This window comes from Drosophila virilis, chromosome 3 (assembly GCF_030788295.1).
Source record: "Drosophila virilis strain 15010-1051.87 chromosome 3, Dvir_AGI_RSII-ME, whole genome shotgun sequence".
NCBI lineage: Eukaryota > Metazoa > Arthropoda > Insecta > Diptera > Drosophilidae > Drosophila > Drosophila virilis.
In genome coordinates, this window is record NC_091545.1 from 13,663,766 (window position 1) to 13,687,968 (window position 24,203).

At 41.7% G+C, this 24,203-nt stretch overlaps 1 protein-coding gene across 17 annotated transcripts in view; it reads left to right on the top strand.

Moving 5' to 3' along the window:
• sif (still life) overlaps positions 1-24,203 on the top strand; it is a 91,424-nt gene that overhangs the window by 35,535 nt on the left and 31,686 nt on the right. For all 17 annotated transcript variants that reach the window (XM_070208554.1, XM_070208553.1, XM_032435347.2 and 14 more), the window contains 5 exons: positions 6,508-6,653; positions 7,638-7,917; positions 8,851-8,982; positions 19,361-19,543; positions 21,305-21,505. In XM_070208554.1, coding sequence (XP_070064655.1) covers positions 6,508-6,653; positions 7,638-7,917; positions 8,851-8,982; positions 19,361-19,543; positions 21,305-21,505 — 942 coding nt within the window. The remainder of the gene's footprint in view (positions 1-6,507; positions 6,654-7,637; positions 7,918-8,850; positions 8,983-19,360; positions 19,544-21,304; positions 21,506-24,203) is intronic.

Genomic DNA, 24,203 nt, shown 5'->3' on the forward strand with positions numbered 1-24,203 from the left:
CTTTTTATAACAGCTTGCACGCGAGCTTAAAGTATTGCCCAAACTTTACCTATTTAAGGTATTCCAGTGAGATAGGTTCCATTTTTCAAATAACTCACAAATTTCATATAATTAAGGATATATACAACATTTGAATGGAAAAAATAATGAAATTGCGTCTTCACTTAAAGTGTGATTTGTGCATTTGCCAGCATTTAGAGGCTATCGTTTACCTCACATTAGGGGTATTCCTTGTCAAAAAGCCACAAAAATTGAATGAGTTATATGACTAACACATGCAAGTCGTATCAATAATTTTATTTACATCATTTGGTCACACTTGAATTTCAGTCATTTCCTTTATTTATTACATATAATATTTTGTATTTTCGTTAACACCCACAAATTTTATTGTAAAGTAATTTTTTCTTCAAAATTTTAAAATCAACTTTTGTTGTCGGCTACTTTAATTTTGAGCTTTGCTTGAAATCCTGTCACAAAGAATGTTGTCGCAGCCGTCCTCGTTGCCGCCCCCGCCCGGTGGTTCATGGCCCTTTGTCGTCGACACCAAATGACTTAAATATATTGTCGCAACGTTGCGTCTGTTGTCCGTTTGTCTGTCTGCTACAAATTCATTTTGGTTGCCTAACAAAACGTTGATCAAAGCCAAAAGCATCCTTTTCACGCTCGAGCTCCTGCAAGGCAGCTCCGGCAACGACTCCAACGCCTTCTTCGTCTCCGGCCACGACTCCTGCCTGCCTGTGTGCTCACAAAGGAGGCTGGCAATAAATTAAAGCATTAGCCCCAGCCGAAAAAGCTCTTAACAGAGCACACACGCACGCACCAGGCGAACAAGTGGATGATTGGGCAGGGGAAGGGTGTGTGGCGCGCTGATGCGAGGGGGATTTTCATTTACTGTTCGTATTTAGTTTTTGGATAATGAATGGCATTGATTGGAATTCACATGAATCACAGTGGCAAAGTGATAAAGGCTATTTGTAGCATATGTATGTACTTTGTGGACTTGTCCAATGGGCGTGGCATCGACCATGAGTGCCGCATTCATGCGCATCAACGGTGCAGCCCTAAAGCACTTGTATCTTGTATCTGGCAACTGGTTACTTGTATCTATGGAAACTATGCAGCCATTTTCAATCGTGTAGCTCATTTGCTGCGCGACTAGGAGATACCCTCAATATCCAATGGTAAATTTATTGAAGAAAAATGATAAACTGGTTCTGAATATAAAATACATGTTTCAAATAAGTTCGTGGATGCCTCCTTCAGTCTGTTACATAGCTGTTACCTGTATAGAATACCCGTTCTAGCCATTTGCAATGTGCTTAGGGTATTCAAATTCAGTTCAATTGACCAAGGGACAGCAACCTCTGCAATTGCATTCAACTTGGAGCCAGATACACATCGCGCTGTCCATGTATCTAAGTATGGCTGAATGGCTGAATTTGAATGGGGCATTAGTTGAATAACTGATAGCTGGCCAAACGCGCTGCATATTAATTAATTGCCAGATCAACAGAACATATTGAGTCATCATATAAAAGCTGACTCTGCGCCAGTAAAGGTTTTGAAGCTAAGGTTAGATTGATTATTCCGCAGCTCTTGAGTTCCATTTGAATGCGTTCAATAGAAATTTGCTTTCGAGCTAATGTTCGTGTTTGTGAATCAATTCAGTTAAAAAAGTGAATATGAAGTTTTTAAAGAGTGAGGGAATTGACGAGAGAGGTCGATAGGGTAAGGCAATCGAAGGAAAGTATGTTTATACGGTTCCACTGACACGGCCTGCCTTCGGATTCGGTTCGTAAAGCGGGTTCTTCGCACGCCTTTATCTATGATTTGTTACTAGGTATTGTTGCTGGTTGAATGTTGTTAAAATACGCCTTGCAATAATTATGATTCGGTTTCGAATTCGCATTAGCTTAAGGCTCGACCCAAACAGTACTAATAAATTGGAATTCCGAGTTTTCAGTCTTATGGCTCAAATGTTCACCTGAAACAGGACACACCCATGCAAAAAGAAATTCTCGCAGGCTCCATGTTCAACATACCACGCAATTGGCTCAGTTAACCTGTCTAAAACCCTTCTTAGTTTTGATTGATCTGCTGCCACAAGCCCATTGCTGCACAAACCAATTAATGCTAAGCAACGCTCAGTGCACACATTTAATCAAATGGGAATGTCATGACACATACCTGTGCGTTTTACCCCCAATATGAGCACCGCTCCCCCGCTGGCTGCACAGCGACAGTATTTCCGTTTTAATCATTGCCAAAATCCGTCTTACAGCTAATGCCAAATTGCTTTCGCTTAGCTCGCGCTGCACAGACATTTGAATGCTGCTGAGACAGCTTCATTTGCCACTAAGATGTTGCCAAAAAAAAAAAATAAAATAAAATGAAAACCAGTGGTTGAACTGGGGCTGGCAAGGACTTGCAAGGCGCTACAGATTTTTCATACTGAATCAATTTCTGGGCAACAGGACTTCAGTTTAATGCCTCACTTAAGAGCTGCGCAACGACAAACGTGCCACGAATTTGCAGTATGTGAAATTGTGCGAATGTGTGAGATTTGAATGCTTGGCAGCTCGCGCGCGTTTGCGGCAAGGACAACCGACAACTGACAACCGACATTGGCAACAGCAACAACAACAACAACAATAACAAGAACAAGAACAACAACAACAACAACAACAAGTCCTGCATATAAACACTCTATCAAATATTGTAATTTTTGACAGCGACAGCGACAAATGAAATGATTTTTCCTTTTTTCTTTTTTGTCTGAGGAGGGAGTGTGAGTGAGCATGTGTGTGGGTGTGTGTGTGAGTGTGTGTAGGTGCCAGCGGCAGGCAACTCTCACATTTGACATTCAAAAGTCATTGATAATTATGGATGAAACGTGAACGACAGCCGCATCGAGGGATCACAATCAATTCTTGATTAGAAAACGCAGCGCCGACATCAGGGGCGCTGCCAGGCAGGCGGCAGCTCACCTGTCCGGGCCTCGATGAGGGTGTGCCGCCTAAGTGGGCGTGTCTGGGCGCCTTGGCGCCTGTGTGCGTGCGTGTGTATTTGATTCTGTGCGTAAATTGAATTTTGATTTTGCACTGATGCTGAGATATGGCATATTAGGCCCAAGTAATCAGATGAAAAGAGGCTGGGGGGGTAGACTTGTCACAGCCCAGGACTATAGGCATTTAATCTTTTGTGTGTGTGTGTGTGTGTGTTTGCTTGTGTGCGCGCGTGTTTAGGGCTGCCCATTTAGGCTTACCCATGTGAGTTAGCCGACAGACACAACAACAGACCCATTGTCAGGCAGTCTGTCCCAAACTGCTGATGAAATTCTACAGCATTTTAGCCATGGAATGGCGCCCATGCACTGCCCATTGCCGGTGCTTCGGGCCGGGTCATATCAATTAAAAATTCATGAATCATTTGACAAACTCTTTGGGTTCTGCACAAATTGTAACCAGGCGACAGGGCCAATCAGTCGACGTTGAGATTTGATGCTGCCATTTGCGCAGTCTTGGTAACGGTTCGGCTCTCGTTTTTGGGCACACACACACACACAGACACACACCCGCACATACATAATACACAATTGTAGATGCACAGTAATCTATTGTAAAAGGTAAAAAACTCGTTAATTTTGTGTGTTATGTCCTTTTTGCTAGCCACTCGGGGCAGCTTTCTAAAGGGTTTTCCATTACATTAGCGTCGATTGTTCCGAGTGTTTTGTTGTTGTGCACAGCAACAACTGATAAAGTGACTTTTAGTTAGACAAAGTTCTATTTTGGTATACACATAAATACATATTTACAGATACAGCTACATGCGTATCTTAGCGGCAACTCAGCAAAATGTATTTTTGGCTGGGCCCTTTGCTTATTGTCTTTAATTTCGATGCGAAAAGTTCGTGCTTATGTATTTGTGTAGCACACCTCGTTGGCAGGGTTGCCATAGCTGCTGCCAGAGTTGCTGCCGCCTGCTTGGAACAGTTCCGCTCGACAGCTTCCGTTCGGCTTGATGATTTCATGGAAAACTTCATTGAGCAAGCGGAAACTATTTCATTTGGCGCTATAAATGTTGTCAGGTGTACTTTAGGGCAACAACGGGGCGTCGCAGTGCGCAGGGCGGCTACTGATAAGTGGGTGAGAGTGCTTTTTGAGTGTTTTTGAAGTTTTCAATATTGAAGCTGTCCCGAATATGATTGCGGCCACTCGCTGGCTATTTAAAATTGAAGCTCTGCTTATGAAAATGTTGCAAATTAATTTTGTAAAAAATGTACACAAAATCAAAACTGCCAAATTGAAACCAAAATTATTAAGATAGTTTATTCCAAAAAAAAAGCTGTAACGGTTAATCAAAGAACATGAAAATGTTTTAAAAATAAGGTAACTTTGTCAAAACAAAGAAGGGTGAGTGTGTCAAAGGTAAAGAGGAAAATATTTTAAACTGACCTATTCATAGAAAAGTTCAGGTTGAGTGGTAATTAAGTGCAAAAAATGTTGAAAGAAGCTTACAATATGCATTCATTGTTGGGAAGTTCCTTAAAAATATACTGCACAATGCTTGTTCAAGCTTTTAATGGCTTCTCCGGTTGCCCTGCTCTATTATATACCATTCCCAATTAATCAGAGCTACAAGCTTTGCACCTTAACACGATTCAATGGAATTGCCCTTTATTCCCCCTGCTCCGGTGAACCCCTTCCACAGTGTGGTACCGCTTTGATGTGCTGCCGTTGGGTTTCCCTTTTTATTTCTTCTTTTTTTTTTTTTTTGGCAATTTCGACTTGGAAAATATTTATGTTGCCGGAGCGGAAGCGGCAGTCACTCAGCCAGCTCACGTTTGGGTATTTGCATGCCTTTGCACTCCTTCGATTAATATAAAATTTGATTAAACTTGGCCAACGACAAACGACGATATGAGGGCGACATCACTTGTGGGTTAAGCACACATGACTTTGCCTGCAGAAAGGGCGAACGACTGCTCCTGCGGATTGGGCGTGGCTTCTGTGCAAACATAAGCGTGCTTGCCACTTGACAGTTGCCCATTTGCCGCCCCCAACCGACGCGCCGGGCAGTCAAATAAATAACTTGTAAAACATGCATATGAGCAAAAATGTTTGAAAATTGCCAAAAACGTAAAAGAGGCGGGCGAACATGTATGGATGGTATGAGCTGCTGGAGCTGTTGGGGTTAGTGTTGGTGGTTAGGGCGGCACACTGTGTATCGCAGTAACCAAAGCCAAGAAATGGGGGCAAGGAATCGATGGGTCTGTCGCTGGCTGGCGTCCCCGACCGTTCTGTCCCATGCCGAACCGTCCAGAGCCAGCAGGAAGCGAAGACGAAACGAATAAACACATTGTAAATTGATTTCCTTGGGAACTCAAATAAAAATGGCATGAACAGCAAGTGAGCGACATTGTGGGCGTGGCTGTCTGGTAGCTGGGGCTACCAGAGCACCCCATCCAATTGAAACGAATGAATGGGCAAACCAATTTTTATTGCCACGCGGGACACGTAGCGTGCGCGCGGCACCGCAGCCTCAGCCTCAGCATTGGCAGCGCCGTGTTGCCTCAGCTTGATTCCCACACGGCCCAGCTACCAGCAAACCCCCTTTCTGCACCCCTCCACCGCTTTTTTCCTCTCTCTTTCCTGTTGCGAAAGCAAAATTGGCGCACTGGGCTCTGTGTGTGGTGAGAACGGAAGGAAGTCGCAGGATGGTCCAAGGCAGGACAGCACAGAACAGAGCTGAGCAGAGCAGAGCAGAGCTGTCGCTTTCGACCCGGCTTTTGATGGAATGCTCGCTAGCCAGCTCGCCTCGATAACATGGCCAAGAAACTGTTTGCCATTGCCTTTATTTTCTACTGTCACATCTTCTCCGTTTCCAGCTGCTGTTGCTGTTATTTTGTTTCGATTCGTTTTCTGAGCCTTTTTTTTCTTTTTGTTATTGTCAATTGTTGTCCATCCGTCGCCCTCTCGAGCCGTCCCGGCAGTCAATTCTGCTCCCATGTTGCCAACTTCACTAAAAATGCAGGCGAGAGAAGACAAATTGCTTTATCGACGACATACGTAACAAATGTTGCTGTCGGCAGTGACAACGGCAACAGCAACAGCAACAACAGCAATAGCAGCAACAGCAATACGAACAACGACAACGACAACAACAAGGAGCCAGTCAACCATTATTGGTTTCAAATGGCTTACGGGGTCGATTCGTCTCATTGCGATTCGTATCGGGTTGAGTTGTGTATGGCTGGGTGGGTGTGTGTGTGTGTGTGGTTGCTGTTGTTGTCGTCGTTGTCGTTGGTTGTGGAGCCTGCCTCTGACTGGCTCTGCTAATTATGACTTAATTATTTCAATTATTACCTCGCAGACTTATTGAATTTTATCGTTGCCAGCATCAACAACAACAACAACAACCACAGCAACAACAGCAAGTGTTGTACACATATCTGTTTGCTACTTCCTCCTTACTTACACGCTTTCACTTAATGCACTTTTGCAGATCTCGGACGATGATCGAATGAGCCTAACTACTGCCGTTTCGGATGAAGATGATGGCGAAAGTGTCATGGCGTCACCATATAAAGCAAAGGCCACTGGCACCGCTGCATCCTCCTTCAACTGCACGGGCGCTGTGCGTAAAGCTGGGTAAGTTAATATCAAGCCCCAACTAGCTGTAATCAGTGGCACGAAATGGTATTCCCTCAGGCATGGCAGCATGCTGCTGCTGCCAGCTGGATAGCATGGGCACGTGTGCCCCAAACATGCTGCCAGCCCGAACAGCTAATCATAAATAAAGTAGCAAATGGCCTGACGCTTGCCATATCATTTACAGCGATTACGGCCAAGCAAGAGTGTGCTATACACTCTGCTATCAGCGCTGTGATGAAGTGTGTGCCGCCCGCAGCTGCAATGCCGTAGAGACTCTCCAAAAAGGCAAGCAGAGAAAAGTTCTTGAATGTAATAAGAGATGCGCGTCTCTTTGAGGCCACAAAGCATGCACGTTTAGTGTTACCTATTAGCTAATTAACCCTAACTATCTTGTCTATTATGTTAAATTCACTGCAGTCGCGTTTTTTATAACGTCATCTAGACTTCTTCTTTAGCAACCAGTGTAATTTACACTGTCGTTGGCCTTGAATTTTTAAGCACTTATTATATCAAATTTTACCTCTTTTATAATTAAGAGGAAAGAGCTAATCCTGGTAAATTTATAATTCTCAACCAATTAACGCGAGCAACACATAAAGACAGCAAAAGATCCAACTATTAGCACAGCTCTTTCCTAATATTCTTTATAATTCTCAACAAGTGTTCATCTTATAAGAACCATTCGAATTCTTAAAGTCTCAGATATTCTCGAAACTTAGATATATAAGCGGTTAGTATGCCAATTCACAACACATTTATTTTATAATTCTCTACGGCTTCTAAATCAGCTCGCTTTTTATAATTTATTGCATCGATTTGCCAAGTCATGTCTATTTAATTTTCTTGAATTCTCTGAGGGAATATTGTTTATGCTGCTGCAAATGGTATTTACCAGCTGTCTACAAATTTGTTTCCAACACTTGGAATTTATTAGTTGCGCTTACTTAACAACTCAATTTGATTACATTTCTTTATTTACAGCTTTCTATCGGTAAAGAAATGGTTATTACGCAAGAAGCATCAAATCGAGCTGGCTCGCAAACGTGGCTGGAAGGGCTATTGGGTGTGCCTAAAGGGCACCACACTCCTGTTCTATCCGTGCGATTCGCGTGAGGGTCGCAGCGTTGAGGCGGCGCCCAAGCATTTAATTATTGTGGACGGAGCAATTATGCAGCCAATACCGGAGCATCCCAAGCGCGATTACATATTCTGTTTGAGCACCGCATTCGGTGATGCCTATCTGTTCCAGGCGCCCTGTCAGGTAAGTGCTTCTTGCTGCTAGACTTGGCCCAGGCTGTAATGTATGATGCGTGGCGTACTCAATAAAAACTGGGAAGTCCTTCAAGCGTACAACTTTCATGCTACAATTAGAAAAGACATCAGGCCCCGGCCCAGGGGCAGTCGAGCATAAAAGCTGGCCTTGTCCAGGCTGCCGAGCGGGCACCGTTGATAGCATTGAGCAGTACGACTTGGACTTGGACGACATCGTCGAGCCATTGAGTGAGAGCTTGTTTGCATAGGGATATCAAGGATATCTATCAGGCAGCTGCCTCTGTGTGTGTGTGGTGTCGAGTTCAGCGCTCGCGGGCTTTCAGCAGACCTTATTCGTAATCGCCATGCAAAATGTGTGCCACACACCAACACACACACGCAGTGACAGTTTAAGACTCGAAGGCGTTAACTGATGCAGCCCCGCAAATGGCTGAAATGCAAATCGCTCGGCTTAAAGTGCGATTGAGTTTGGGCATGCGACAGCCAACTGGCAGATTGCCTTGAACCAATAGTTGTTGCCTAGCTGGGTCCTTGTGCCTAAACTGTTACATGTCTCAGAGGCATACGCTTCTCATTCGCACCTGCCATCTACTATCGGCCCCTCCCCGCAAAACCCAACATACTAACCGACTGACTCGCTGACTGACAGCATTTCAGCGTTTTGCCTGGTCGCCTCAGTGATTTGTCATTAAATTTGCATAACTGATAGTCAGCCAGCAATGACAACGACAACAGCAACAACAACGACAACAACGACAACAGCAACAACAACGACGTTGTCGACATTTGGCGCTGGGGAGCCATGTCAAATTGCTTATGGTGCATTTGGCTCAGCAAATTGTTGCAACAAAAAATCACCTTTCTCTCTCTAGCTCTTTTCAACACTTTCTCTTACCTGCTCTCTCATTCTTTTCACACACAGGTGGAGCTGGAGAATTGGGTAAATAGCATACACAGCGCCTGTGCCGCTGCATTTGCACGTCATCGCGGCAAAACGGGCACGCTGCATCTGCTGCAGGAGGAGATCTTTCGCCTGGAGAAGGCCATTGAATCGGTAAGTGAATGCCAACATTTTACTTAAAATTCCACCACACTAGCTAACTTATGTGTGCGAGCATGTATGAAAGAGCATGCCTGAGCATGTGTGTGTGTGTGTGCACAAGAATATTGAGTTGAATTATTGCCGTACATTTTCGACTTGGAGGAAATTGTTGGGCTCCTTCAGCACAAATTCAAGTGATGAGAATTGAAATTGTGTATTGAGCATAAAAGTTGTTTGTCGAGTGTACAGCCACCAAAAGCAACGGCATTATTATGAAAATGATATGCAAAAAAAAAAAAATAAAAAAATAAAAAAGAGAAATAAAAATAAGCAAAAAAGAATATCTAAACGCATGCAAATTCCATGATTTATGAACCCAACTGGTTTGCATATTAGATGGCCGAATACAAAATACATGAATTCTTCGTTGTGTGTAAGCTGCTAATAGAGCAAAGGCAACATTAAACAGCTAAACATGGAAAAATTCTTGAACCATCGATATCAATAACTATACAAATAATACTCCAATCAATATCGAAAAGTTTCTAAACATCATTAAATGAAATACTTTAACATATAAAAGCTCATAAAACAGTTCCAAAAAAAAAAGACATCTAGCTATAAATTATCGATAAATTTAATGTTTTGGCAAAATCGATAATGTGGCCTATCGATAAACGGAACATAGCTTTTTCATAGTTTTGCAGCAGTAGACGACAGCTCATGCCAGGTTTTTAGATTGCAGCGATAATCTATTCATAATATTATAAAGAATCAATTTTTTAAAGCAACTCCACATTTATAGCCACATCACCTGGCCCACCTAAGCCCTTACAATCCAAAATGAACAACAAAATAAATCTAAGTAAAACCATTAAATCAATCAATAAAATTATCTTCAAGCTACTCATGTACATTCAATTTGAGCTGCCGCAAAGTTTCTTGTTCTATCTCATTGATATTCAGAACATGTTTCTGTATATTTCAGCACCTAATCAGTCGTTAAAGTAATCAACAACAAAGCCAAATTGTACGAATACATCAATTCGCGATGATTTCTCAACTCAACTCCCCAACTTTCTGGCAAAGACACAACAAACGCATTTCTTTCTTTTTTTTCTTTGGCTTTTCCCTCGCAACACGCAACACGCAACACCCAATTTACCATCCACCACATTTTGCCTGGCCAATTTCTCAATTTCTGGCACAAGCACAATATCTAGCCAATTTCTCAGTGTGGTGCTCCCCAAAGATTTATGCGCTGCCCTGTTTTTGGTGGCTTCTTGGTGGCTCTGCTCCATTTATGTATTTGCTTTCAAATCAATTCCCCATCAATTTCGCGTCGCGGCTTCGCAGCAACAACATTTGTTTCTTGCCAGCCTCCGACTGCGATGCAATTTATTTGCACAACTTTATGGCCAACAGCAGCGGCAGCGGTAGCCGTGTGGCAGCTTCTCTTGCAACTCAACTCGTGGCAAAATTGAGCGGCCAAAATGAAAGCAAAACACAAATACACAGGCCAAACAGAACTCGAGTTGGGAAGAGGGTGCAGTACAAGGAACTGCACTTGCCACACAATAAATGGCTGGATAAACTCAGCCAAAGTGGCAGCAAGAAATGCTGGGTGAGGCAGTTGTTAGTGCTTTGGGCCAGGGAGCAGACCTCCCGTTTGCTCTGCCGTGTCATCCTGTATATCTTCTTTTTTATTTATTTATTTATTTTTTATTCGTTTATTTATTTTTGCATTATGTCATTTGCAGCGCAGCCGGCATAAAAAATTTTGCGACCGATTGTTGGTTTGGCCAGCGCAGGTTTTTTTTACTACTACTTAAAAAGCAGTTATACCCCGCATTTCAACAACGGGGCTTTGAACCAGGCTGGGAACGTAGGCTTTAAAAAAAAAAACCTATTTTTTACATACGAATGCCCGTTGTGCTGAAAATATTGCCTTTTTTATATATTTTCATATACAAAATTCGGGCTAAATTCTAGCTCAACTCAAAATTGCCAGCGAACGAATTTGGCTGAATGCAATGTTTGGGATACAAGCTATTATGCTTTACGGCCAATTCTCGGTCAGAAGTATTTTATTTTATTTATTTTGCATTGCTGCTTTGGCTAAGGAGTTGCCTTACAGCTGAAATTTTTTTGATTTTCGAGTTTCTATCCGACTTGGTTCATTATAATTATTATTAACAGTGTAGAAATCAGAGTTAAACTTAAACTCTTAAGCCTCAAGCAAACTCGTTAAAGAAGAGTGTACTTTTTTTTAGAGCTTGACCTAGCGTATCTTAAAGTCGAATGATTTGAACCCTTCTTCTCATATTTTCACTCCGGTTACTTTGCTTTAACCAACCACGGACCGAGCCAACATTGAGTTGTTATTATTGTTTGTTGGCGTAATTCCTAAAGAAAATTATTTTGTCGGCCCATCTACGGAGTTGAAATTATCCAGCCGTGTTCTGTGTCCAGTGTTGGGTTGACTCGTTCATTCATTCGTCTCTGTCGCATTTCCCTTGCGATTTGCCTCTTTTCTAATTTAGTTTTTCTCATTTACACGTAAAGTTGGAAGTTTTGATGTTATGAATCGTCTTCTCGTTTTCCTTTCTTTTCACAATTTCTTGCGCTGCTGTTGCTATCATTATTCCAGTTGTTGTTGTTATTGTTTTCTTGCTTTGCCTCGCCTCTATCTGTCCCTTTGGATAAACCATAATTACTTCCTTGAACGCTGCGTTTTTCCTGTCTACTATCCCACTCATAAGTTTTCAACTTGATGTTGATTTCCTTTATTTTTTCGTTACTATTTGTTTTTTTTTTTTTTTTTGTCGTTGTTTTATTTGACTAGTACGCTCTGGTCGCTGGCAAGAGTCACTTGACAGTCAGTTCGTTTAGTTTTCAAGTGCCACACCCCCTTTTGCGAAATGCCCACTGCGCCTCAAATTAAGGTGCCCCATTCTGCTGGCTGCCAAAGTTGGCGGATGAATATTAATTAAATGAGCTGCCGGAGTGGCCACAAAACTGCATTTGCATTTGCATTTGGATTTGCATTCGCATTTGTTGTTAATTAATTTTGTGTGCAAAGAAAAGAACTGAATATAAAAAAATATATATTAAAGTGCCATCGGATAAACAAAGCCTGCAGGTCATCAAAAAAATAAAAATAAAAACGAGCTGGAGGAGAATATGCTCTTGCGCTGAATGAAATTAAAAAAGGTGCCAACGCGGGCGGGCTGCCTATCACAATTTAATGGTCGTGAAGGCGTGGCTGAAAAGAGCAACAGTGTTGTCTACGGCCTTTGTCTTGCTTTCTGCTTAATGTATATATGTGTGTGTGTGTGTGTGTGTGTGTGTGTGGTGGGCGGAGTCCACGTACGTAAGGCTGTTTGTCTGCCCTTTTTTATAGCTGTCACCTTTCGGAAATAATCATATATGTGTCAGTGGGGGACAGCACTTCGCTTCGTTTGCTTTAGCTTTTCTAGTTTTTCGCCAGCTATCTATTTTTCTTTGCGCATAAAGCACTTGCACACACTCACACACTCACACTCGCACTCGCACACACACACACACACATATCTACACACAATGCAGGCGTAAAGAAAAAAAAATAGTAGTAGCTGCCCGAGCGCATTTGGTTTTTCGTACGCTCTGGTTTTTACGCTCTAATTACGACTCCTACGAGCAGCCCCGCCGACCGCTTTTCCCAGCGTGTCCTGCCTTATACAAACACACCTACACACACACAGACACACACACACACCTTGCACCCTCTGCTCGGCTGTGCCCCGCAGTAACTGTTTTTATTCCCGGCTGGCGTGGCTCGTGTGCAATTGCCATGGCGCTCAGTCTAAACAAGGCTCACTTGCCTGCTGCTTTCAATTTGCAATGGCGGCTGTCATTTCAGCTCAATAGCAGCCCCCACCCACAACCACCCCCGGCCATGCCCATCGCCTCGCGCCGCCCATCATTCAACCATAGTTGGTCGAATGCGAACTGCGTTTTTAAATCGCTGCAGGCTGCATTTTAAATTCTGCGTGAATCGATTCATTTCAGACATTTATTCCGCATTCTTCTTTCGATATTTCAATAATTAAGCTAATTAAATGTATCATTTGCTGTTTGTTGAACGTTATTGATAACATTTAATTATGGCTTTTTTTACAATTGCCAAAGTCGCATGATCATGGAATTAAATTTTCGCCTTTTTGTAATGGGAGTATTTTCGGCGCATTTCGATGCATTTTACTTAGTTATTGTTTTATATGTAATAAAGCTTGTAAAATATAAGCTGTAAAATAGTTCATTTATTAAAAATAATTAAAACTAATACATATTTTTTCATGAAATTTAAATACGTAGCTCAAATGCCACATCGTTTATTCAGAACTAAATATTTAAAGCACAGTTTCACAGAGTAATTTTATAACTTTGGGCAGCTAATTTGATAGAAACAACACAAAAACATGATGCAGCATAACGCAGTTAAGCCATTTATTAATTTAATAACAGTTAAGCTTTAATTAAAGCTTATGAAAACCTTAAATTTACAGTGCAGCAGCAGCAGCACCCAAACGCACATTTGCCAGCTCAGAAAACCCGAAACCAACAACAAAATAAAACCAAAAACAAGCTAAATCTGTTGCAGTCGGGTACTTCGAACTATTTAGTACTCTATCATGGTTCAATATTTGCTTAAAATACGCTTTTTGACATCCGATTAGCCAAATGACTATCAAATCAATCTTTAGTAAAGTTCAAACGTGTTCTCGTTTCGAATTTGGCTACACTTTAAAACTGCAGAAGACATTGATCTTCATGCTTATCTGATGCGTATATATATGAGTATATATGTATATTTAAGGTTTCAAGTCTCATGCATAATATACCCTGCTCGCTGTGTGGTAGAGTATTAAAAACTAGAGCAACACTTGCCGGCAAAACCGTATGATGAAAAACATACTTAGTTAAGTTTTAAACATTTGTTAATTAGTGCGTTGATTCTTTGGCCATGCCAAACTGTTGCCCAACTTAAAGCCACATGCACTTCCGCAGCTCTCCTCTCTTCACGCACGAGAAAGTTATTTTGCTGCGAAACAATAAACGAGCGATGCAACTTTCTTTTCAAATTTGGTTTTTTTTTTCTTTTTTGGTAAAATAAAGTTTATAATTACCATAAAATGTAGTGCTCGATTTTCTGCGGTTGCCCAGCACCGAACTTCCTTGTAACTGGCCATGGCAAATAGTGTGGGCGTGACTTTTCCCGTCACAAAACTAATACCAAAAAAAGGGGTGGGAGGGTGTATTACATAAATGTGGCAAGAATTTATGGTAAGAAATATGAGCAAAGCCGACTTCCAACGTCATAAAGCACGCACACATGTCGCCAGTCCTTGCAGTTGTCCACGTTCCAGCTGCCTCCTGCCAAACCCGCTGCCCCTTGTTGCACCCTGCTAACCCTACGGCTGCTTTTGTCTTTGTTTTGGAGCAAACGTGCGAATATTTTTGCAACTTTCGGTCGCAAGTTGCACAGGATATGGCCAGGCATACGGTCATATGGCCAGCTAGAGCCAGCTAGGCGCTAAGGCCTGACACTAGGTGTTACCCAGTTTGGTTACTGCTACCCCACTCCGTTTACCCTTCCTGCTGCGCTACTGTATGGGTAGCTGGCAGCAAATGCGCTTTTGGTTTTTGATTTGTTTTTGGTTTTGCCTATTTGGGTTTTGCATGCTGAAATATGCTTTATGCGTCTGGCATGTGGGCGTGGCATTGCCACAACTGCTGCCAAATTCAATTCAATTGTCCACAGCCATAGCAGCAGCCGGGAAAAAAAGGCAAATGGGCATCACACACACATACGAACACACGTTTAGCTGTGGCCACAAGGACAAACAGGCGGCAGTTTTTGGTTTTAGGCTTAGCTTGTTTCACGCACAACCTGCGTCCCTGCCTCTCGTTATATAATGTGGCATCATTTTGTGGTCAGCATTTATGCAGGACATGTGCATACACTCACACACACACACACACACACACACACACGCACACTTACAGCCACACAACGTGCACGAAGCGTACAATTTGCAGGCCTTTTGTTGACATTTTGCACCCTTGCACCACCCACTTTATGCGGTCGCCCGCACTCACATTTGACTTTTTGTGAGTGGAAGCAACGTGGGGGCGTGCATTTAATGCACCAGCAATGGCTGAAGCGGCAACAAAGTCAAAAGTCCTGCCATGAGGTCAGCTGAGCTGCAGTTCATTTAAAATTTCACGTTGCGCATACGCTGCGTTGTACGTGGTGCACCACAAACTTAAAGTTTAACTTTACTTTTTGTTTAATTTTCTTTAACTCACAGCCAAAAGTTGTCCCTGTCTTTGTTGCTGTTATTGCTGCAACTGCTGTCTGTTGCACATACAGCACAATGGCTATAGTTGCGAGGGGGTAAGCGGGTGGGGCTGCTGTGTTAATTGATCGTTATTGTCTTTGGCTGGGCGAGAAAGAATATGGAGCGACCGGTTGACTTATCGAAGGACGAGGCCATTAGCAGCAACAAAACTGATACCAAGCAGCGCTTTTTGCTGGGGCGTTATTATTATTTCAGTCATTGTTGCCTACGCTTGTTGCTCCTGCTTCTGCTGCTGCTGCTGTGTGTGTGTATGGTTGTGTGTATGTGTGTGTGTGTTTGTGTGTGTGTGGTTATTACTGCTGTTGTAGTTGTTGTTGTTTGTGGTTTGCGGTTGCTGTGGTTTTGCTATTTGCGGCATCTTTGGCTTGTCATGCGATGCTGACGCTGACGACGATGACGATGACAACAATAGCAAAATATATTTTTTAATTGTACTCTCGGGTAAACATATATCACAGCAACGCACAGCAACAAAACGCACCATGAACTCAACTCATCTCAACTGAACTGAACTCAACTCAACTCAACTCGGGCAGCCAAACTGAGGAAGCGGAAATGACAGTACGACAATGGCGACAACAAGAACGGCAATGGCAATGCCAGCTACAGGATCTAGGAGCCCGAACAACTTCAACTACAGTTTGCCTCCTTTTGAGAGCCTGTGGCTGTGCAGCTCACAAATGTGCGCACGGGGAGCCATACACGAGTGACGCTTAATGAAAGCGCAACAGACAACCACAACGCACACACAGACACACATTCACACAGACACACACTTACGCACACGCACATAGCAGATGCAAAAGCACTGGACCAGAGCAAATCGCAGAGGGCAGTGAGACAAAAAAAAAATAGAAACCGCACAGAAACAAGCAGCAACAACATAGCAATAATAAAATTGCTGTTAAGTGGGGAATTGAGATGACAGACCAAATTGCGAGGCCGCCCGTAACATAGATACGGGGGTCTGCTAAAAAAAACTATAGGTCACCGCCAACAACTATCTAACTAACTAACCGCTTTCAAAGAAAACGCCAACATACTGACTCGAGTCGAGTTTTTGCGTCGGATAAATGTGTGTTTTTTACAGTAAAACAAACAGTGAGCGGCTTTTCTTAATAGACATATGAGTCTATATAAAAGCTCAATATATGTTTCTACAGGAGCAATATAATTTAGTCCGTGCAATTATAAACAGGTTTCCAGATAGGCTGGAAGATAAGTGATGTCGATTATTGCTAAGTTAGTTAAATATATCTTGCAAGCCAGAAGAACATTGTTCCATGCAAAACCCTATTTTTCCATAGATTTTTCCCTTAGAGCTGTTGAGTGAGACTTAGCTTATAGAACAAACATCTCAGTTTTTTATGCAAAAATATAAATTGAACCGATTATTTTCATAGCAGATATATAAAATAGTAGTCCGATTCCATGTTTAACCTGCAAACAAGTATATTAACGGAGCTGAAAGTTAAGTTATGTGACGATTGCCTTAATGCTGAGAGTTTATTTCAACTGGACTGTTGATACTGATCAACAATATATATGTTATTCATGCGACGTCTCCAGCGAAAATCGATAACATCGATAGCAATCATATCACGTTGATTTACATTGCAAGTGCATGCAATTACAAGGCAATTAACATTGCCATTTAACCATGAAGCGTGTACAACGTGACGGCAACAACAGCAAACAATGCGACCACGATTAATGTGTGTACACACACAGACGCACACACACACATCCATGACGTTCAGCCATTTATTTATGTTGCTACATTATTTGTGCATGCGTCTATGTGTGTGTGTGTGTGTGTGTGTGTTCTGGCAAGCTCAAGCTGTTGTCTATTTTGGATAGTTGTCCTTTTGTTTTTGACCGTAAATAATTACAAAATTCACTTGCCAAATGCTTTGACTGTCAATTGTGTTTGTCAAATGACGCCTACAACCCTTCACCTAGCCTTATGAATTGTACCATTTCTTGTTGTCCGCCTGGGCATACATATTATGCCATATGCCCATCGCTCTTGCAATTGTTATAAAACTAATGCAGCCCCATTGAGAAGTTCAACTGCTTGTTGCATATATTGTTTGTGAGCTTATGCGCACATTAAGTGCAGTCATTAAATCGTAATACCATTTATCATTTCTGCTGCTCGTTAAACTGGCAATGGCAATCGAGAGGCCTGTTGCTAAGCCTCTTTAGTTGATTTAGCGTTTTATGTTGTTATTGGTAGGCAACATTTGGCTTAAAGTCAGCAATTTTGTTGCAAGAAGTCAAGAAAGCAACTACTTAGAGAAACCTACTTGACTGGATCGAAGAGTGCTTGAACAAACGAGATGAAGTATATATCCGTATACTAATGATAATAAAGGTGCAGAAGAACAGTTTCAATTTGTTGCAAAGAGTTGATTGGGCAAGCTACATTCGCTAGTCTCACCTCTTCACATGCTCTAGTTCTACATGGTAAGCCAGTCTCAGCTATTCATTCGCTCTTCTCTCGCCCTTCTTCTAGCTAATACTGATTAGTCTAACTTATACGCTGATTAGTCTCACGCTTCTAATTAATTACTAATTAAAAATGTTTCATTTCCACCTCAATTCTTGATTTGAGACTGCCATTTTACTCTTATATAATATAAGAACACTTTCAAGTGCGTGCAGCACGTCCATCAAATATTGCATATAGCATATGATTGTTGCACTAGGCACACGCATTACGTATACGCCGTTTGGGCCTGGTTGAGTTTGTTAAATCAAATACACCAAATATGATTTATTTCACGTAAAATAAACAATACCGAGCTCAACAACGTCACATAAGCTAGCAAGTAGCATGCTCTAGCATACACACAGACACACACACACACACACACACACAACGCGCTTACGCAGACACCTTTGTAAGCCGGCAAACAAATACATTTACATATGTGTATAGTGTGTACGTGTGTGTGTGAGTGCTGCTGCTGCTGTTTATGTGTACACATTCATTAAAATGTCGAACATCGAAAGTGCCCATTCAGGTTGTTGTTGCCACGGCTACGCCCACTGCATCCGCCACTGCAACGGCAGCTGCATCTGCAAATAATTGTCAGCTTACACGAGCTGAATGCAGCACACAGCACCAACAGCAGCAACAATAACAATAGCAACAACAACAATAACAACAGCAACAGCAACAGCAACTGCAAAGTGAAAAAAAAAGTCTAGCAACCAAAATGAAACAATCACGTGCTCCATGAAATCTATGGAAGCGTGTATAAATGCACGTGAAAGTGGGATTGCAATGGCACTGGCAATGCTAACGAAGGGTGGTTGGATTGGGCAAAGCAGGCTAAACTAGGAAGGGTATCCTGCTACCGCTCCTCTACGCCGTCCTACTGATGCGGATGGGATGCGCTGCGGCGGAAGTCAAACGTTATTTGTAATGAAAACAGGGGCATGTGTTGCATATGTGTGCGTGCGTGTGTGTGGCTAACGATGCCAAAGTATCTCTGACGGTGTGTTTGTGTGTGTGTGTGTCTGTGTCAAATTTGGTGCATTGCCAACGCACTTCAGCAGCCAAAGCGAACGGCAGGGTTGAAGCTGAAGTGTGGAGAGCAGCGCTCAGAGATATTTGAATTGCGTCAACGAAAAATGCTGCTGCACATGACGCGTGATTTATGTATTTTCGTCAAATGGCAGCCACAGCAGCCACCGCAGCAGCAACAAAAACATCAACGACAACAACAACAGCAACAAAAACAACAACACAAGCAATAGTTGCTGTGACGCTGCCATGAAATGCTAATGATGCCATGCCAGAGATGCTTTCATAACCGTCACGAGTGCGACACTGCCGCATCCTTGCCCCACAATCCACACACACACACACACACACACACATACGAACACACTCCTTTAATATATGCATGTATGTGTCTGCTCATGTCTAATGTCTGTCGTTTTTCTGTGTTTTCCTACTTTTTTTCCATTTGCAGGATCACAAGCTGAAGCACATGGCTGAGCTGCAGCAATCAGTTGTCACCGATCAGGAGACGCGCCATCAAATTCAGGCACAGATTTTGCAATGGGAGGAAAACCTTGAGCGCCTGCACTGTGAACAGTTCCGACTGCGCTGCTATATGGCCTCGCTTCAGAGCGGCGAGCTGCCCAATCCAAAGGTGAGTTATGCGTACGATTATAACACCCAGCCCCACAACCCTCTCAAGCGCCAAATGGCAAAATGGCAATTGCCGCAATTTGTTTTACCTAACGGAAGCCACAGAAAGTTCACATAACGTGGCTGAGATTGCGTCAATTTGAATTACTTAGCTCCTGCTGCTGACACTCATGCTGATGCTGATGCTGATGCTGATGCTGATGGTTCTGGAGCTGCTCTCGTCTCTGTGGTGATAAACTGCGTACCTGAAACTGCTATTCAATGCAAAGTAGTTGTCAAGTGCACAGGATAACAGCAGTCTCTAGGGGACCAGTAACAGGTGGTACTTGAAACTGAAGGAATAGCAAAAAGAGTTACAAGTCTATTTAAATCTGTTATATTATAAATGCAAAGGGAAGCTAGAGGGTTAAGCCTCGACAAAACTTGACTTGATTCAAAGAATTTAATGTCTTTAATGAAGGAATTGGGATGAATTTCAGGCGCTAAATAAAGTCTATTCACGCTCGGTGTACAAGAAACCATATTTAGGACAGACTCAGAGAGATTTGATACAAGATGCTCAATAATTTTAAGCTGACTTTCGTAATTGCATGTAAATAAAACTAAATATCTAACAAAGTTACGCACCCACCTTCAATATTCCTGTAATCAACCACAAGACTTGTCGTAATCTTTTTAAAGCTCACACAATACAACAAGACAGAAGTTGATTAAAAATTACCCAGACTTTAAAATAAAACTCACTTGTGAACAACTCAAATCCAGCAATAACGAAGCTTAACACACAACTCCAGAAACAAAAAAGGCACAGATTATAGCTCTACGCAGAGAGTTTGGGGCTCCGTTGTCTATAATTGGTTTTACCTACTTATATTTAGAGCGGCGGCAAGAGTGGGCCGAAATTTCGATTGCACGGACTAGTTGAGAATCCGCAACGTGTACTGTTAATCTGCATAACACAATTTAAGCGCCTTAAATGAGCTGCAGCTTAAAGGGTCAAAGGGCACTCTTGGGGGTAACTTCCAGAGGTAGCACAAGCAACTCGAACTTTGCACTGCATTAAAAAGATTTGCGAGACCAACCCAACGTAACCCAACATGATGGGTGACGAAAAGGGTTGCAAGTTAATTGCGCTTTTTATGGCTTGTAGAGAGCACTGGAGAGGGGTATGAGGGGTGTAAAGGGAAAATGGGGGCTAGCAGCCAGCAAATGCAGTGCTTTCAACTCAACTACTCGCATAAAGAGCAACCACATTTATTATTAATAACCGCAAAACCCAAACAACTTCAACAGCACCACTTACACGAGAAAGTGCATGCACCGGAGGCTATTTACACAGCACACTCGCAAGCCAAGCATACACACACACACACACACACACACACACACAAACACACACACGCACAAACACAAACACTCAGCCAGTTAATGTACTTTGTGTGGTTGTCGGTATGTATTATGAAATTAATTATGTCATATCAGTCAGGTTGACCAAAATGAATCAGCCAGTTGCTCAGTAAACGATTTTCCACTTGCCTCTGGCTATTCATCAGATCGCGAGCAGGAGTAGCTAACCATCCCATTTTTAATGGTCCTTGTGGTTTTTCTTGCTACCGATAACTTTTCATTTACACTCAGCTCTTGCACTTACAACTTACCCGACCAATTTTAGTGTTTAAATTAATTTATGGGCTGTATTTTTCTATGGATTATCTAAAATAGTATTATATTTAACTTTTTATTTATTTTTTTTCTACTGCAGTCACTGCTCACACACGTGTCGCGGCCGACGAAGAACACTTTAAATAAATTGGGAGTTTTTACGGTCTCGTCGTTCCATGCCTTCATTTGTGCCCGGTCGCCGTCGCTGCTCAATAATCTGTTGGCTGGACGTGGTGCCACCAAGCGACGACCTCCGATGCTATCTCGCTCCAATAGCGGCTCCAGTCGCCGCTCCATGCAGGTAAGTAACACATAAAATTGAGCCCACTGCTCGTATACGTAATAAAAGTATATCAATTTTTTGAAACGATTTTATGACGCCTCTGTCTGCTCATTTTTATGGCGTGTGCGAAGTGGGCGTGTGTATGTTTATATGTATGTGAGTGGGAATGCTTAAATAATTGAATTGTATTTAAGGCAGCGGAAACGGTATTAAAAGCCAAATTGAGCGCTAATGCGCTTCTGAACGGCAGCTGAATGTGTCACCAGCGTTTCACAAACTTCTCTAATGTACTTCCACGCTGACCGCTGTCGCGTATTTTTAACATATTGTTGTCCTTCTTTTTTTTTTTGGATGGTGGTGTGCGCTTCTTTTATAATTCAAATTTAATGGCCATCAGGAATTACAAAAACAAATTTATGAAGCTGCCGGAAAAAACGCCCAATTTTGTTTTGCTTGGCTGGAAGATTCTTTAGATAACCATTAGGCAAATGGCAGCAGCAGCGGCAAAAAACTAATCCAAAGTTCTGAAAATATTTGCATAAGTTACGTAGCTCGCTTTTCCAAAAGCCAGTTTAATCTCGATAAAGGCAAACACACAAATCACAAATATGTGAAACACTTTTACAATTTACATTTCACAAATGCAGCTCTTCAACTAAATGCTTTTTATTTGCACTTCATCCCATTCAATAGTCAAATAGTCTTTGTATTGATATTTAGAATTTTTGGTATTTCGTTTAGAAGTCAACCACACAAATAGCAATGAAAATAATTGAAATATGCAAAAATGCATTTTGTGCTTATCCTTAAGATTATCACAGCCGCAAATTGCATGAAGTATACGCAGCATCAAACGCCGGACATTTTTAAAGGCATTTAAGTGTATTAAACTATAAACTCAATTTGCGGAAATTGATGCTTGAAGTCAAGTTGAAATATGTGTGCATTTTCATACACTGCCAATGGCTATTTTGGCTATGTCATCTAATATGTGTCACACTTAATGAATGTCTTGTCTATTGACATCAAATTTAAATAGACGACTATGAATGATAAAGTTGATTTTCCCATTTGCTAAAATACTTGAATTAGCTTACCATGTTGTTTAGTTGGTTGTATTTATTTAGCAACACGAATTAAACCCGTTCTTTCAATTTATTATGCCGTTTTTGTTGTGTTATTTATGGACTCGTTATGTGTTTGATGCTGCTTATTTGATAAACTTCAATTAGAGCTGGCAGTTTTGCATATACTCGTTTATTTTTTTATATATGTGCATTTTCATACACTGCCCGTGGCTATTTTGGCTATGTCATCAAATATGTGGCGCACGCAATGAATGCCATGTACATTGACAGCAAATAGACTATGAATGCCAAAGGGTTAATAAAGTCGATATGCTAAAATACTTGAATTAGTTTACCATGTTGTTTAGTTGGTTGTATTTATTTAGCAACACGAATTAAGCCCGTTCTTTCAATTTATTATGCGTTTTTTGTTGTTTTATTTATGAACAAGTTATGTGTTTGATGCTGCTTATTTGATAAACTTCAATTAGAGTTGGCAGTTTTGCATACTCGTTTTTTTTTTAATGAAATTCATTTCATAAATTCAATTTGTTTCGATTATTGGCAAAATAATCTTGTGCGCAGCACTCGATACTCGCACACACACACACACATCACCATGTATACACACAAACCCGTCTAGAGGGGCGTGCACACTTCATTTCCAATTAAATTTGCCAACGCTGCACAATTGCAGTCGCCGTTGCCAGTGAAGCCAAAAATATTCATGGTAAAAACAAGAACATAAATATATAAATATATATAAAACGTTACTAACGTAAAATGAGACTCTTGGATTTGGTGCTGTAAATGCGGCGCTGAAAATTCATTGAATTTGAAAAATGTGCATTTGATTTGGTTGATATTTTTGCGCAGTCAACTCGATTGACTGTGCGTGTGTGTGCGTGGCTTTTCATTCTGCCAGCATGTCAGCTGCAATGCAGTTGAAATTGCAATTGAAAATGAAATGAAATCAAATTAAAGGTGTCCGCCAGCGCCGGTGGCAGCGCTCGCAACTGGCAATTATCGAGCAGCGCAAACTCTTTGGAAAATGGCCTTTAAACAATTTTTGTCACGACGCATTTAATTGGCCCATGCTAGTTGGTCCGAAGAGAGGTGGCATCACGACGCAAAATTGAATTATGCAACGAAGCGACAACTGAAAATTGACTTGTGCCACACCAACGGCTCAACCAGCGTGCAACTCGTTGTGGCATTAAGCAGCCAAAGTTCATTAATCGACAGTTCAAAGTGCGCCCAGCCACGGGTAACGTGAGCTGAAACGCAAAATTAAAACAGTTCCTACAAAGTTGCATAATGCTAATGAAAATGCGCACAGTGCTGGCCAAATGCAGCTGCGATCTAAGAAAAAAACTGCGCTGAACTCAATTGAATTGGAAAATATAAAAGTTTGACGTTTATTTGAGACCATAAAATACATATATTCCAGATCAGCTCTAACCGTCAAGTCTAGTTGATTATAAACGAAAGGCATTCTGTACACTTTATATTTTACTATTTAATAATCATTTAATAATAGCATGCGTAATTCACTTTAAAACAAGTCAGAATACATTAGTCGTGTATAACCGACTGCGTAATACTCAATCAAGCCATTTTCTGACCTTTAATGGGTCTAAATATAAAAC